This window comes from Colletes latitarsis, chromosome 2 (genome assembly GCF_051014445.1).
Source record: "Colletes latitarsis isolate SP2378_abdomen chromosome 2, iyColLati1, whole genome shotgun sequence".
NCBI lineage: Eukaryota > Metazoa > Arthropoda > Insecta > Hymenoptera > Colletidae > Colletes > Colletes latitarsis.
Window position 1 is genome coordinate 26645524 of NC_135135.1, and position 12698 is coordinate 26658221.

A 12698-nucleotide genomic window follows, 5' to 3' on the forward strand; every position below is an offset into this window, starting at 1 on the left:
ACCTTGCCACATCACATGTGATATATGGACGAAATATTTCGCCTATGTCAAGGTCATTTCATCTGACGCACGAACGTATCTCTTCCATCTAAAACGAACAAGCATCTCTGACACCTTAAGCTAACGAGCTTACGCTATTTGTGCCAGTAATTATAACAGTAACCTACGCCAAGACTGAACGAATTTAATTTACGATTTATTTGCACTTGACATCGATACGGACTATAGTAACGCAAGATACGTAGACTACGTTAAATATTAGTTGAAAAATATATTTTTCTTCTATTAACACGGTTGACTGCCGTGGTGGTCACCGGTGACCGGCACTTTAAACTCACGTGTTGCAATATTGTTTAATTAGGTTATTTATTAAGACACGTAACTTATAAAAAGTTATGAATTAAAATAACAATGTACGAGGCGTGAAGCGTGGAATAAAAATAAATTTTCGCGTTTACTGCTTGAAACAATTTGTTATAAAAATAACGACGATATTATCGCGAGCAGCGCCGTGAATAGACTGTTGCGCAATTCCGAAGTATCGAAGTGAAATTTTTGCCGCGAGAAAACGATCCCGCCGAAACTTCAGCGAAATCTGCAGAAGCTGTAATGGTTCGTTGGCGAACCTAATGTAACTTGAATAGTGCATCGCCTTTATTGCGCCACGTGGCTGATCTAAGGAACCGGTATTCTCGGAATACAACGCTGCAACGGATCACAATGGAAAATTTGTTGGACGAGCAAACGACACCGATCCTCTTGGTTTAATATGTAATTTTCGATCGGAAAATTGTTATAAAAAAAGATCGATGAAACGATATTAACCCCGATCAAGTATTGTTCGTCGCGTATAATATCGATCTAATCGACTGTGAACCTAATCCTTACACCAGATTGACCCATTGTTGAATAGAGATAGGCAAAGTTCTAATCGAATGATAGACGAGCAATGAGACCTACTTATAGCAATTTTCACAGTTATGTAAACTTCATTGTTACGCAACTTCTTTTTCATATTTAATATCAAACTAAAGTTCATTGAACGAATAGAAAAAAAAACTTCCAACACATTCGAAGCGTTATAAATACTGATTGTTTCTGTCGCGTTGCCTCCTATGTTCGCCACCAGAGGGATCGCGCTCTCACAAGCGCTCGACCCCTTGGTTGCTTTAGGGTGTTCAGCAACCCCTGGGAAAAATTTTAATGGGAGATTCTGGAGGCCAAAATAAGACGAAAATCAAGAATACCAATTTGCTGATGGAGGCTTCGTTACAAAGTTATTAACAATTAAATTCAAAAATTTCAAATCGTTCTGGAAAAATTATTTTCGGTTGCAGGGGACAATTACAACCATTTTTGGTGAATAGACATACCCCCGAAATCCTACCCACTTTTGAGAAAAAAAATCGAGGTGTGAAATTTTTCGACGGGAAAAAAAAATTTCAAATCGTTTTGGAAAAATTATTTTCGGTTGCGGGGGACAATTACAATCATTTTTGGTGAATAGACATACCCTCGAAATCCTACCCACTTTTGAGAAAAAAAATCGAGAAAGTGTGAAATTTTTCGACGGGAAAAAAAATTTCAAATCGTTTTGGAAAAATTATTTTCGGTTGCGGGGGACAATTACAATCATTTTTGGTGAATAGACATACCCCCAAAATCCTACCCACTTTTGAGAAAAAAAATCGAGAAGGTGTGAAATTTTTCGACGGGAAAAAAGAATTTCAAATCGTTTTGGAAAAATTATTTTCGGTTACGGGGGACAATTACAACCATTTTTGGTGAATAGACATACCCCCGAAATCCTACCCACTTTTGAGAAAAAAAATCGGGAAGGTGTGAAATTTTTCGACGGGAAAAAAAATTTTCAAATCATTCTAAAAAAATTATTTTCGGTTGCGGAGGACAATTACAACCATTTTTGGTGAATAGACATACCCCCGAAATCCTGCGCATTTTCGAGAAAAAAAATCGAGAAAGTGTGAAATTTTTCGACGAAAAAAAAAAATTTTCAAATCATTCTAAAAAAATTATTTTCGGTTACGGGGGACAATTATAACCATTTTTGGTGAATAGACATACCCCCGAAATCCTACCCACTTTTGAGAAAAAAAATCGGGAAGATGGTGAAATTTTTCGACAAAAAAAAAAATTTTCAAATCATTCTAAAAAAATTATTTTCGGTTTCGGGGGACAATTACAATCATTTTTGGTGAATAGACATACCCTCGAAATCCTACCCACTTTTGAGAAAAAAAATCGAGAAAGTGTGAAATCTTTCGACGGGAAAAAAAAATTTTCAAATTATTCTAAAAAAATTATTTTCGATTACGGGGGACAATTACAACCATTTTTGGTGAATAGACATACCCCCGAAATCCTACCCACTTTTGAGAAAAAAAATCGAGAAGGTATGAAATTTTTCGACGGGAAAAAAAATTTTCAAATCATTCTAAAAAAATTATTTTCGGTTGCAGGGGACAATTACAACCATTTTTGGTGAATAGACATACCCCCGAAATCCTGCACATTTTCGAGAAAAAAATTCAGTACGTGTGAAATTTTAAACGTTAATAACTTTTTAAGGAAGCCTCAATTAACAAATTCGTATTCTTGATTTTCGTCTTATTTTGGCCTCTAGAATCCCCCATTAAAATTTTTCCCAGGGGTGGCCGAACACCCTGTATCTAGATTCTTCGATCAACTTCCCAATATCCCAGTTGTCTAAGGCAGGGCCTGCTAGAAGGCCCTCCTCTCCTTTTCTATCCTCCTACGATTCTCACAAGTTTTCACACCGCAGCGACGCAGCGCCACATTTCTTTGTCACGACGGGTGCAATCGATACCGAGATAGGTATCTGGTTTTAATCGTTAATTGTACCTATGTGGGTATTGTGTCAGAGGTGTCGTAGGTCGAATTGCTTGGAATCGAAGATGATATACGTTGTATTGTCTACGGGGCTCCTCGACAGAAATTACTCTAAAGAAATCTTCTAGCCTTTCCCGTTAAAAATAATACATTATAATTAATATACGTGTTTTTTTTTCTCGTATACGTATTTTGGTTATTCGATATGGCGAATTGCGGGAAAAAGGAATTCGCGATATTGTTATGCGAGAAGCGGGCTCCTCGAACATCAAAGGAAAATAAATATGGAACTGTCAAGAACGTCCGTCGACGTTGAATAATTTAAGCAAGGTTACATCAGGTCCACGACGCGTATTTTCAACAGGATGACGAACGCCACACGATCGATTATTGACATCGATCGCAGAAGGTCGGCGAATGATTCTACGGATGTAAATTCCGCTGACGCACGAGCCGATAGAAAAGAATTCGATGCACGCGACGCACGATCGGTGAAAGTTTCACTGTGCTAAAATTTCACCTAACGGTCAATTAACCTCGGGGGCCCTGAAATCGTGTTCATAAAAACAATATCCCCCGTCCTCGTTAAATTGAATAATTACAATGCAGAGTGTGTTTATCGAGAACAATTCTTTTTCATTTTCCGACCTGCAAGAAAGATATTGTAATAAGAGAAATTTTATTATGGAAAAGCATACTGCAAGGCCTCTTCTATCACGTTTGAACTATCAATCCCTAAAAATTATCATATTTATCATCGTGGTGTAATAGTAAATGTCAAGACCTGTTCCTCGATCTATGACAGCATGACCTTTATCTGACATTGAGCACAAACAATCCAGAAACGTATGGGGGAACGAGGAAAATTTATTTTGTGAAACAACCATCGACGTCGATATCCGTTTTATCAAATTCCTAAAAGATAGTAAACATTAATAAGTTCTTCGCTGACTTTATAAATTTATTAACATAATTATTATTCGATTACACGAAGTGCTTCGCGTGTTTCGAAGCACTCGTCACGGAAAGAATCGTACCTGCTCGTACCGAGGGACCGAATTCGACTCGCGTCGAACGATGCACGCGAGTGAATCCGACGCCAGCGCCGTCGGCACGTGCTTACAACGTGCGTAGGTTGTGGACCGATCGATTTAGCTCCGGCGAGTGCTAACTATGCGATAATGGCCCGTTTCGTAATTGCCTCGCAACGTGTGTTTTCTAACACGGGGTCCGTACGAATCGTGAACTCGTTTATCCTTTCTTTCTTTTTCTAACAAATCATTTTATTGCACCACGCTGGAATAGATATCAGCTATTTAGGGACAAACGGGATTGCGATGTACAGTGGCTGCCAAAAGAACCATTGAAAGCTCGAGTTCGCAGCTAACGTCAACCACACCGTAACTTTATCGTTATTGCATTTACTAATAATCGGAACGAATATCTTTATCAAATATGCTTTAACCAGTTAACTGTGCTTGACGACTATACTCGTCATCGATTTTCGTGACACACAGAAATTCGCACTTTCAAGACGGAGCGACACAGTTAACTGGTTAATAGAAATATCAAGAATTGTAGAAAGACACGTACTACTCAGAGATGACTTGTTGGCTAGGCACCAACAAACTAAACGGGGCAAGGGCAAGGAGAGAAGGTCTACGCGCCGCCTTATTTCCACCATAGAGGCCCGCTCTGACGTCACGCTACATAACAGTAGGGTCTCCATAACCACGAGAGATTTTGTTCTATTCATGGGTAGTATTTTAAGCGTACGGTTACACCAATGCCTCTCAGTCTTGCCCTATCCTACTCTGTCCCTATACGTTTCGTTCACATCCTTTGTCAGGCGATGGAATTGTAGTTGCGAGCAGTCCAACCAATAACGATAGTTCACGTGAGTCAGGTCGTTACTGGACATCACCAAAAGTGTCAACTGACAGGAAGAAAAGAACGAGAAGATGCGGACTACAGAATACACAGCGATGCCTTGGAAATTTGCCGGTTCCCCCGCTTGTTCTTGGAACTGGCATCCCGGGCGCTTATCTGAGCGGCCACCTGTGTTTACGTTCTTAAATCTACCATAAGATACACTGGAAGAGCTAACTCCCTTCGACCTGGAGCGTCGGTCAATAACCAAGGCACCACCGTGGCAAGATTGTCCTCTCCTGTAGAATATCTAATTATCTTTGAATAAATTTAACGTTTGAACGAGTGTCATTTACCCTAGTACAGAGCAATTGATAACTTACCAGTCGGGAAAGAGTTCGGACGCCTCAGCAAGGATGTCCCTCAGGAGCGTGGTGGCAGGTGGCACGTGAGGTAGGATCACGGGTGCGAATACGCCGCAGACGCCGGCGCCTCGTCCATGCCTGGCTTCGTACTTGCTCAGATAGATCGCCAGGTAGCCGAGCAAGCGATAGTGAGAGGACGGTAGGCTGGACAGAAGCTCTTTCGTCAAACCGATCCAACGATCCCGATCGTTCCCATAATTCTCTGCAAACGATAATGTACCCCCATCCAGCAAAGTGCTTTTGTAAATTTCGCGTATCGTTTTAGAGCTAACAATGGGTTTACAGGATTAATAGAAACGCTTACGAGCATGAATGGTCAGCAGCCTGGCAACGAGCGTCGATGGGACGACAGGTTGCGGCAGCTCCTTGAGATACTGGCGTAGAAGCGTCGCCGCGGTCGGTGGACACGCAGCCGCTTCCAAGTCGGCATCGCCTCTTCTCTCGAAGGCTGCCCTCAGCCTCTCGGCCAATCTCGGGCTACCTCCGGACAGACGAAACACGGCGGCGCTTTGGAATCCATGGGCCTCGATGTAACTGCACAGTCGGTGCACCACGAACGGCACGCCCGTGTCGAGGTACGACTCCACCAGGTCCAGCCGCGCGCCGAATATCCTCGTGGATCCGCCGTTACGGCCCAGCAACGATATCGCCAGTACGCGTTTCACTTTCGCCAAACGGGACTCGTCCTTCGGTCAAGTATCGTCCAATTGTAATCGCAAATAGCAACGAAAACCGTTTACCGTAGCAAACATATCGAGGAAACTGTGAAACGTTCAGTTTTATTTCGCGATACGATTAAACCGATGCGAAAGAAGTTTGGAACACAGGCTGAAATTTACGTATCATTGTACTTTCGTAAGAGAAATTTTTTTTCTACGCGATTACGTCAGCGACTCCAACGGTCGCTGCTCGTGCGAGCTAGAGCGGAACCGTCACAACAACTCGAAGGTTCCTTCTTCTCAGAAACGCAGCGTAACCAACGTTTATTTATTTTGCGAACGATGTACTGTGGCCCGCTGACTTGAAGTCCCGCGGGACGGCAAGAGGGGGCGAGAGGGCTCGGACCGCCCATCTATCTATGCTGCTCCCTTGCACTCAGGCAGTCCAGACGAGTGTGTAACTGCCGCGACGAATAGCGAACCAGAGTTCAACGTGTACGTGGGAATCGGTGTATCCCTTCTACTTTTCTCGCGCTCCTGCCACGGGACTTCAAGTCAGCAGGGGAGAGTATTTATTTAGAATTTCCTCTGCGTTTTATGAAAGCGATACAAAATTTATGTATGATTATGTTTGGTTCGTAAAAATTTTAATCCTGGAAAAACAAGTAGCGTAATGTAAAATTTAGCTTGATCGCATGAAACGTAAAGAGTTACCATTCTCGAAAACAATATCGATGGCGGAAAGAAACATTAATTAGATTTAAAGAGTATATTACCTTGTCGAGTGCTTGTCTAGAGCGTGTAGGGCTCGTCGAAGATCCATGGTGGTGATGGTGATGGTGATGGTGGTTGTGGTGGTGGTTGTTGTGGTGATGCTGATGATGATGATCTTGCTGAGGGCGTCTCATCCCACTTTGCCTACACCGCGACCCGCTGCCGCACTGATCAAACCGACAAACACCAGAGTTTTTCTCTACCCCCATTAAACGGACCACAGAACGGACAAACGAGCTTCTACTTTCACGCCCGGTCGGCTCGTACTGGAAACAACGGCGTTTCAATTACTGATAGCGACGGGACTGATACGACACATATATTGATGATATTCAAACAATTCGATAGAAAAGTGAACGTCGATACTCTACCAATTATTTTTGCTCCCTGTCCTTTGTGAATTAATTTCGTGTTAACAAGGAAAACAATTACCCGTGTTAAATCCGACGGCCCGGATTTAATTGCAAGAAGCGAGGCATTGCAGCGAAATAACCTTTTCCATAAATTACGTTCGCCAAATGCGAATTCCATCCAGGGGGGCAATCTCTTCGGCTACCCAGCGTACGTTTATTAACGGTCGACGATCGCGCCTCGAACAAAGGGTACCTGCTATATAACGTTTCTTCGTGAGTGGCTTGCGATCGATAAACTTTCTACGCGTCGTATTCTCATAATACGAGAGGACTGCGACAACGACCGCGTCCTCTAACTCGTGTAAATAAACCGTCGAGCGTGTGCATCGAGCACAACGATCCCTATTGTCTGATCGCGACCGTTTAACAAAATCCGTCAGAACAATCGTTATGTGTCAAAGGATTATGGTTAGGGCTTGCGAGAGTTCAGAAAATAATTGTTTCAAATCGTCGTACAGGGTGTTCAACCAAACCAGGGAAAAATTTTAATGGAAGATTCTAGGGGCCAAAATAAGACAAAACTCAAGAATACTAATTTGTTCATGGAGGCTTCGTTAAAAAGTTATTAACGTTTAAAGTTTCACCAGTATTGAATTTTTTTCTCGAAAATGCGCAGGATTTCGGGGGTATGTCTGTTCACCAAAAATGATTGTATTTGACCCCCGCAGCCAAAAATAATTTTTCTAAAATGATTTGAAAGTTTTCAATTTTGTCGAAAAATTTCAAAACTTTTCGAATTTTTTTCTCGAAACTGGGTAGGATTTCGAAGGTATGTGTAATGACCAAAAATTATTGTAATTGACCCCCACAACTAAAAATAATTTTTTCAAAACGATATGAAATTTTTTAATTTTGTCGAAAAATTTCAAAACTTCTCGAATTTTTTTCTCGAAAATGCGCAGGATTTCAGGGGTATGTCTATTCACCAAAAATGATTGTATTTGACCCCCGCAGCCAAAAATAATTTTTCTAAAATGATTTGAAAGTTTTCAATTTTGTCGAAAAATTTCAAAACTTCTCGAATTTTTTTCTCGAAAGTGGGTAGGATTTCGAAGGTATGTGTAATGACCAAAAATTATTGTAATTGACCCCCACAACTAAAAATAATTTTTTCAAAACGATATGAAATTTTTTAATTTTGTCGAAAAATTTCAAAACTTCTCGAATTTTTTTCTCGAAAATGAGTAGGATTTCAGGGGTAGGTCTATTCACCAAAATTAATTGTATTTGATCCCCGCAGCCAAAAATAATTTTTCTAAAACGATATGAAATTTTTTAATTTTGTCGAAAAATTTCAAAACTTCTCGAATTTTTTTCTCGAAAATGTGCAGGATTTCAGGGGTATGTCTATTCACAAAAATTGATTGTATTTGATCCCCGCAACCGAAAATAATTTTTCCAAAATGATTTGGAATTTTGTAATTTAATTTTTCAATAACTTTTTAATGAAGCCTCAGTCAAGAAATTGATATTCTTGATTGTCGTCTTATTTCGAGCTCTGGAATCTCCCATTAAAATTTTTCCCATAGATGGCCAAACACCCTGTATGAAAGTTCTGGTCGAAAACTGTTTCGATTCGGAATAACTGTTACAGATAACCTAAAATGTCGAATTATATGGTTTCTATAAACGTTAGTTTTTGGGTTCGAAATACTTGCTGTTCTCCACGGTCAGATGAGACAATGTCACATAGCAACCGATCGAACAATTGTTTTTAAGTTTTCAGGTTCTTAAAATGCAATTCAGTTTCAATTTGGTTGCCGACTGTTGGGCGAACGCGTGAAAACGTTCCTGATTAAAGTAAAATTGACACCCAGGTATGGTCCTTTGTTAACTCGAAATAGAATTCGGTTTCGACACTTGCTGATCGTCATCTGGGGGATCCCCGATTTCTCGTCGTGAAACGAGGATCTAACTTTCAGTCAACCACCGAACATCGCTTGTCCGTCGCGTCCGGCGATCGACCAGTGGGAACGAAGCTTTAGAAATAGGAATTAACTCACAATGCACTCCCTCGCGATCCTCCACAGATTGAAATAAACGGAGTTCAGCCTGGCAGCTTGTCCTCGCGCTACACCTTCCGCAAGTTTCTCTTGGCTGGTTGTCGTCGATTCGGGTTGGTTGTCCTCGCGATGAGTCGTCTCTTCCTTTCATACGTCACCGGTCACTTATCGAGCTACGGAGTTTCGATCACAGGGAGCTGGGGGTCGATAGATGAAGAGAACGGACAGAGATTGTACGAACGTAGGGTAAGGAACGATGTGTGTGGGGGGAGGGGGCGGAGGTAAATGGTTCACGGGGACCAGGATGACGGGGTTGCTTGAGCACGAAATTCTCGATTTGAGAATACGTCGGCGAAGAAGTGTTCTTCGTCGACGACGTAGTCCGCGCGGAACCTCTCTCAAATAGTTTAAAACTTTTAAGCCGACGCCGGCAACCGATACGACGTTAAAATGGGAACGATTGACTCGATTAGTTTTGGGTTCATATCCCTATCACGGCACATTGCATAGCGGGCCCTTTCTCTGAGGCGAAGGGCACTGCCTATGGCTGCTTCAAGAAGTGAGTCGACACCAGCCGTAGCGTAAGCATCGAGGGTCAGGGCCGGGGATGAGTTTTAGGTCACCACTTCGCTCCTTGCCCTGGCATGGTCCACGTGCTTATCCGAGCTTTTACCGCGTCTGCTTTCTGAAATCAAATGCGAACGATCTATAAATTTTGTCCTGATACGTTGTTTCGCGTCACCAAAAATCACGAAGATACTCGGACGTGCAAGAGAAACGTTCTGTACATGGGAAAAATTGTAACGAGAGCTTCTAGAGGCCAAAATAGATCAAAAATCAAGAATACCAATTTTTTGATGGAGGCTTCGTTAAAAAGTTATTAACATTTAAAGTTTCACCAGTACTGAATTTTTTTCTCGAAAATGCGTAGGATTTCGGGGGTATGTACAATGACCAAAAATGATTGTAATTGACCCCTGCAACTGAAAATATTTTTTCCAAAACGACTTGAAATATTTTTTTTCCGTCGAAAAATTTCACACCTTTTCGAATTTTTTTCTCGAAAGTGGGTAGGATTTCGAGGGTATGTCTGTTCACCAAAAATGATTGTAATTGACCCCCGCATCCGAAAATAATTTTTTTAGAACGATTTGAAATTTTCTTTTTCCGTCAAAAAATTTTACACCTTTTCGAATTTTTTTCTCGAAAGTGGGTAGGATTTCGAGGGTATGTCTGTTCACCAAAAATGATTGTAATTGACCCCCGCATCCGAAAATAATTTTTTTAGAACGATTTGAAAAATTTTTTTTCCGTCGAAAAATTTCACACCTTTTCGAATTTTTTTCTCGAAAGTGGGTAGGATTTCGAGGGTATGTCTATTCACCAATAATGATTGTAATTGACCCCTGCAACCGAAAATAATTTTTTCAAAACGATTTGAAATTTTCTTTTTCCGTCGAAAAATTTCACACCTTTTCGAATTTTTTTCTCGAAAGTGCGTAGGATTTCGGGGGTATGTCTATTCACCAATAATGATTGTAATTGACTCCTGCAACCGAAAATAATTTTTTTCAAAACGATTTGAAATTTTTTTTTTCCGTCGAAAAATTTCACACCTTTTCGAATTTTTTTCTCAAAAGTGGGTAGGATTTCGAGGGTATGTCTAATGACCAAAAATGATTGTAATTGACCCCCGCATCCGAAAATAATTTTTTCAAAACGATTTGAAATTTCTTTTTCCCGTCGAAAAATTTCACACCTTTTCGAATTTTTTTCTCGAAAGTGGGTAGGATTTCGAGGGTATGTCTAATGACCAAAAATGATTGTAATTGACCCCTGCAACCGAAAATAGTTTTTTCAAAACGATTTGAAATTTTCTTTTTCCGTCGAAAAATTTCACACCTTTTCAAATTTTTTTCTCGAAACTGGGTAGGATTTCGAGGGTATGTCTAATGACCAAAAATGATTGTAATTGACCCCCGGATCCGAAAATAATTTTTCCAGAACGATTTGAATGTTTGAATTTAATTGTTAATAAATTTTTAACGAAGCCTTCATCGACAAATTGGTATTCTTGATTTTCGTCTTATTTTGGCCTCTAGAATCTCCCGTTAAAATATTTCCCAGGGGTGGTCGAACTCCCTGTATATTCTTTAATTAATTCTATACTCACGACAGTGCAAAGAATTTCAGGTAACGCAAGGTTATCCCTTTTTCGATCGAACGCGAGTTGATTGAAATACCAGTGGCTGTTACCGAGCAAGACAAATGCGAATGTTTCGTCCGTTCCAGAACTTTCCTCGGCGCAGAACTACGCGAACGTGAATCTACATTAATTGGTTGGTGAAGAAATTTCAATTCGCTAGCAGAAATAAACTATAACATAGAAGATAACTCATATCACCAATCATAATTAAAAAAATACGTTAAATATTTACGTTACGAAGGGTCACTGGCCTGATGCAATAAAAAACAATTCGTCGGTTGATTCGACGTCGCGACGAAAGTACAGTCGGTGGAATCGACACACGTTCGTTTCGATTACTGTACTCCAGTAATCGATGTTAACGCGACAAACGTTCTTCTTCTCGAAGTCCTTCTGTTCGATTGTTCTCATTCACCTGTCTTCGAATATCACTTAACTCGTGACTTCACTGTCGTTTCCACCGACTATGCCCTGGCAAACAATATTTCACACGACTGGAACGAAACGTGCGTTTAATTCGATAGGTACAGCGAACGAGAAAATAATTTTCCCGTGAGGAAGTTTCGTCACAATGGTGACACGACTGGCGTGCAGCGCGACACACCGCGGCATTGTTTACTTTTGGTCAAAGCAGAGCGAAAATAATGTCGATCGACCGACCAGCCCGTGTCGCCAAACGTGCGACGCGTCTTGTCCGAAATACAGCTGAATTCACGCGCGTATTCTAGCAAAATTAACGAACTACGCGTACTGGATTCACCTACGTTTCAAAAAACACATAGAAGCAACACCTTCGCACTGCGTGTCAGTTGCACGACCAAAGGCAAACGTAAGAACGCGAACCAGGCGAGAGAACGAGAAACCGAAATCACGTAAACAAACTAGGTAGCCATTCGTACATCCGTGGCAAAAAAAAGAAATACTTGGCCGCAATAAGGCAGACGCACGATCGTCGGTAACAGGAAGTTCGCGATATTGGAAACTACACTATCTTTAGGGGACGAGTGCCATCCACTCGACTAGATTCCTCTACACTTTTTCTTTGTTACAAAAATTCAATGCGGTAACTGTATGCACATCTGTTTCCAGTTGTGCGACCAGACTTTTCCCCCGAGTGTACGGACAGGTTCCCGTGTAGGCACGAGGCATAGATCGAAACGAAAAGCTTTCAAACGCGAGCACCAATTTACGGGACAAACTGTGTGTATATGTGTACCTGAAGGAAACTATGGTAATCATAACGATCAGAACGGACCATGCACCAGCGACCACACGAAACAATACTACGTCTCTACGACCACTATCCTCTGTAGATTCTCCCTTCCGTGTCCTCGTCCCTCCCCCAGATTCACCCCCTCGTCACTATGTACCCGACAGCCCCTCTTGTCCGTCTCTGTCGTTGGCGAACGGAACACGACACAGAGCCTCCACCGTGCCTGCGTACCTATAATACCCCCTTGGCAGCAGATATCACGAGG

The 12698-nt window shown here is 41.4% G+C and overlaps 2 protein-coding genes across 8 annotated transcripts in view; one reads left to right on the forward strand and one right to left on the reverse strand.

Annotated features, from left to right (window-relative positions):
- The window catches only part of LOC143351556 (uncharacterized), a 263840-nt gene that overhangs the window by 27878 nt on the left and 223264 nt on the right, over positions 1 to 12698 (forward strand). The gene's annotated exons all lie outside the window — the stretch shown is intronic.
- Positions 1 to 12698, reverse strand: part of LOC143351555 (protein FAM13A) — a 37047-nt gene that overhangs the window by 21443 nt on the left and 2906 nt on the right. For 2 of the 7 annotated variants that reach the window (XM_076783199.1, XM_076783195.1), the window contains exons 1-6: positions 12437 to 12610; positions 9015 to 9699; positions 7031 to 7207; positions 6601 to 6864; positions 5470 to 5851; positions 5124 to 5367 (exon numbers count right to left, since the gene is read on the reverse strand). In XM_076783199.1, coding sequence (XP_076639314.1) covers positions 5124 to 5367; positions 5470 to 5851; positions 6601 to 6864; positions 7031 to 7129 — 989 coding nt within the window. In that variant the 5' untranslated portion in view covers positions 7130 to 7207; positions 9015 to 9699; positions 12437 to 12610. Of the gene's footprint in view, positions 1 to 5123; positions 5368 to 5469; positions 5852 to 6600; positions 6865 to 7030; positions 7208 to 9014; positions 9700 to 11984; positions 12005 to 12436; positions 12611 to 12698 lie in introns of those variants that run through there. The other 5 variants (XM_076783196.1, XM_076783198.1, XM_076783197.1 and 2 more) reach the window with 5 other exon arrangements.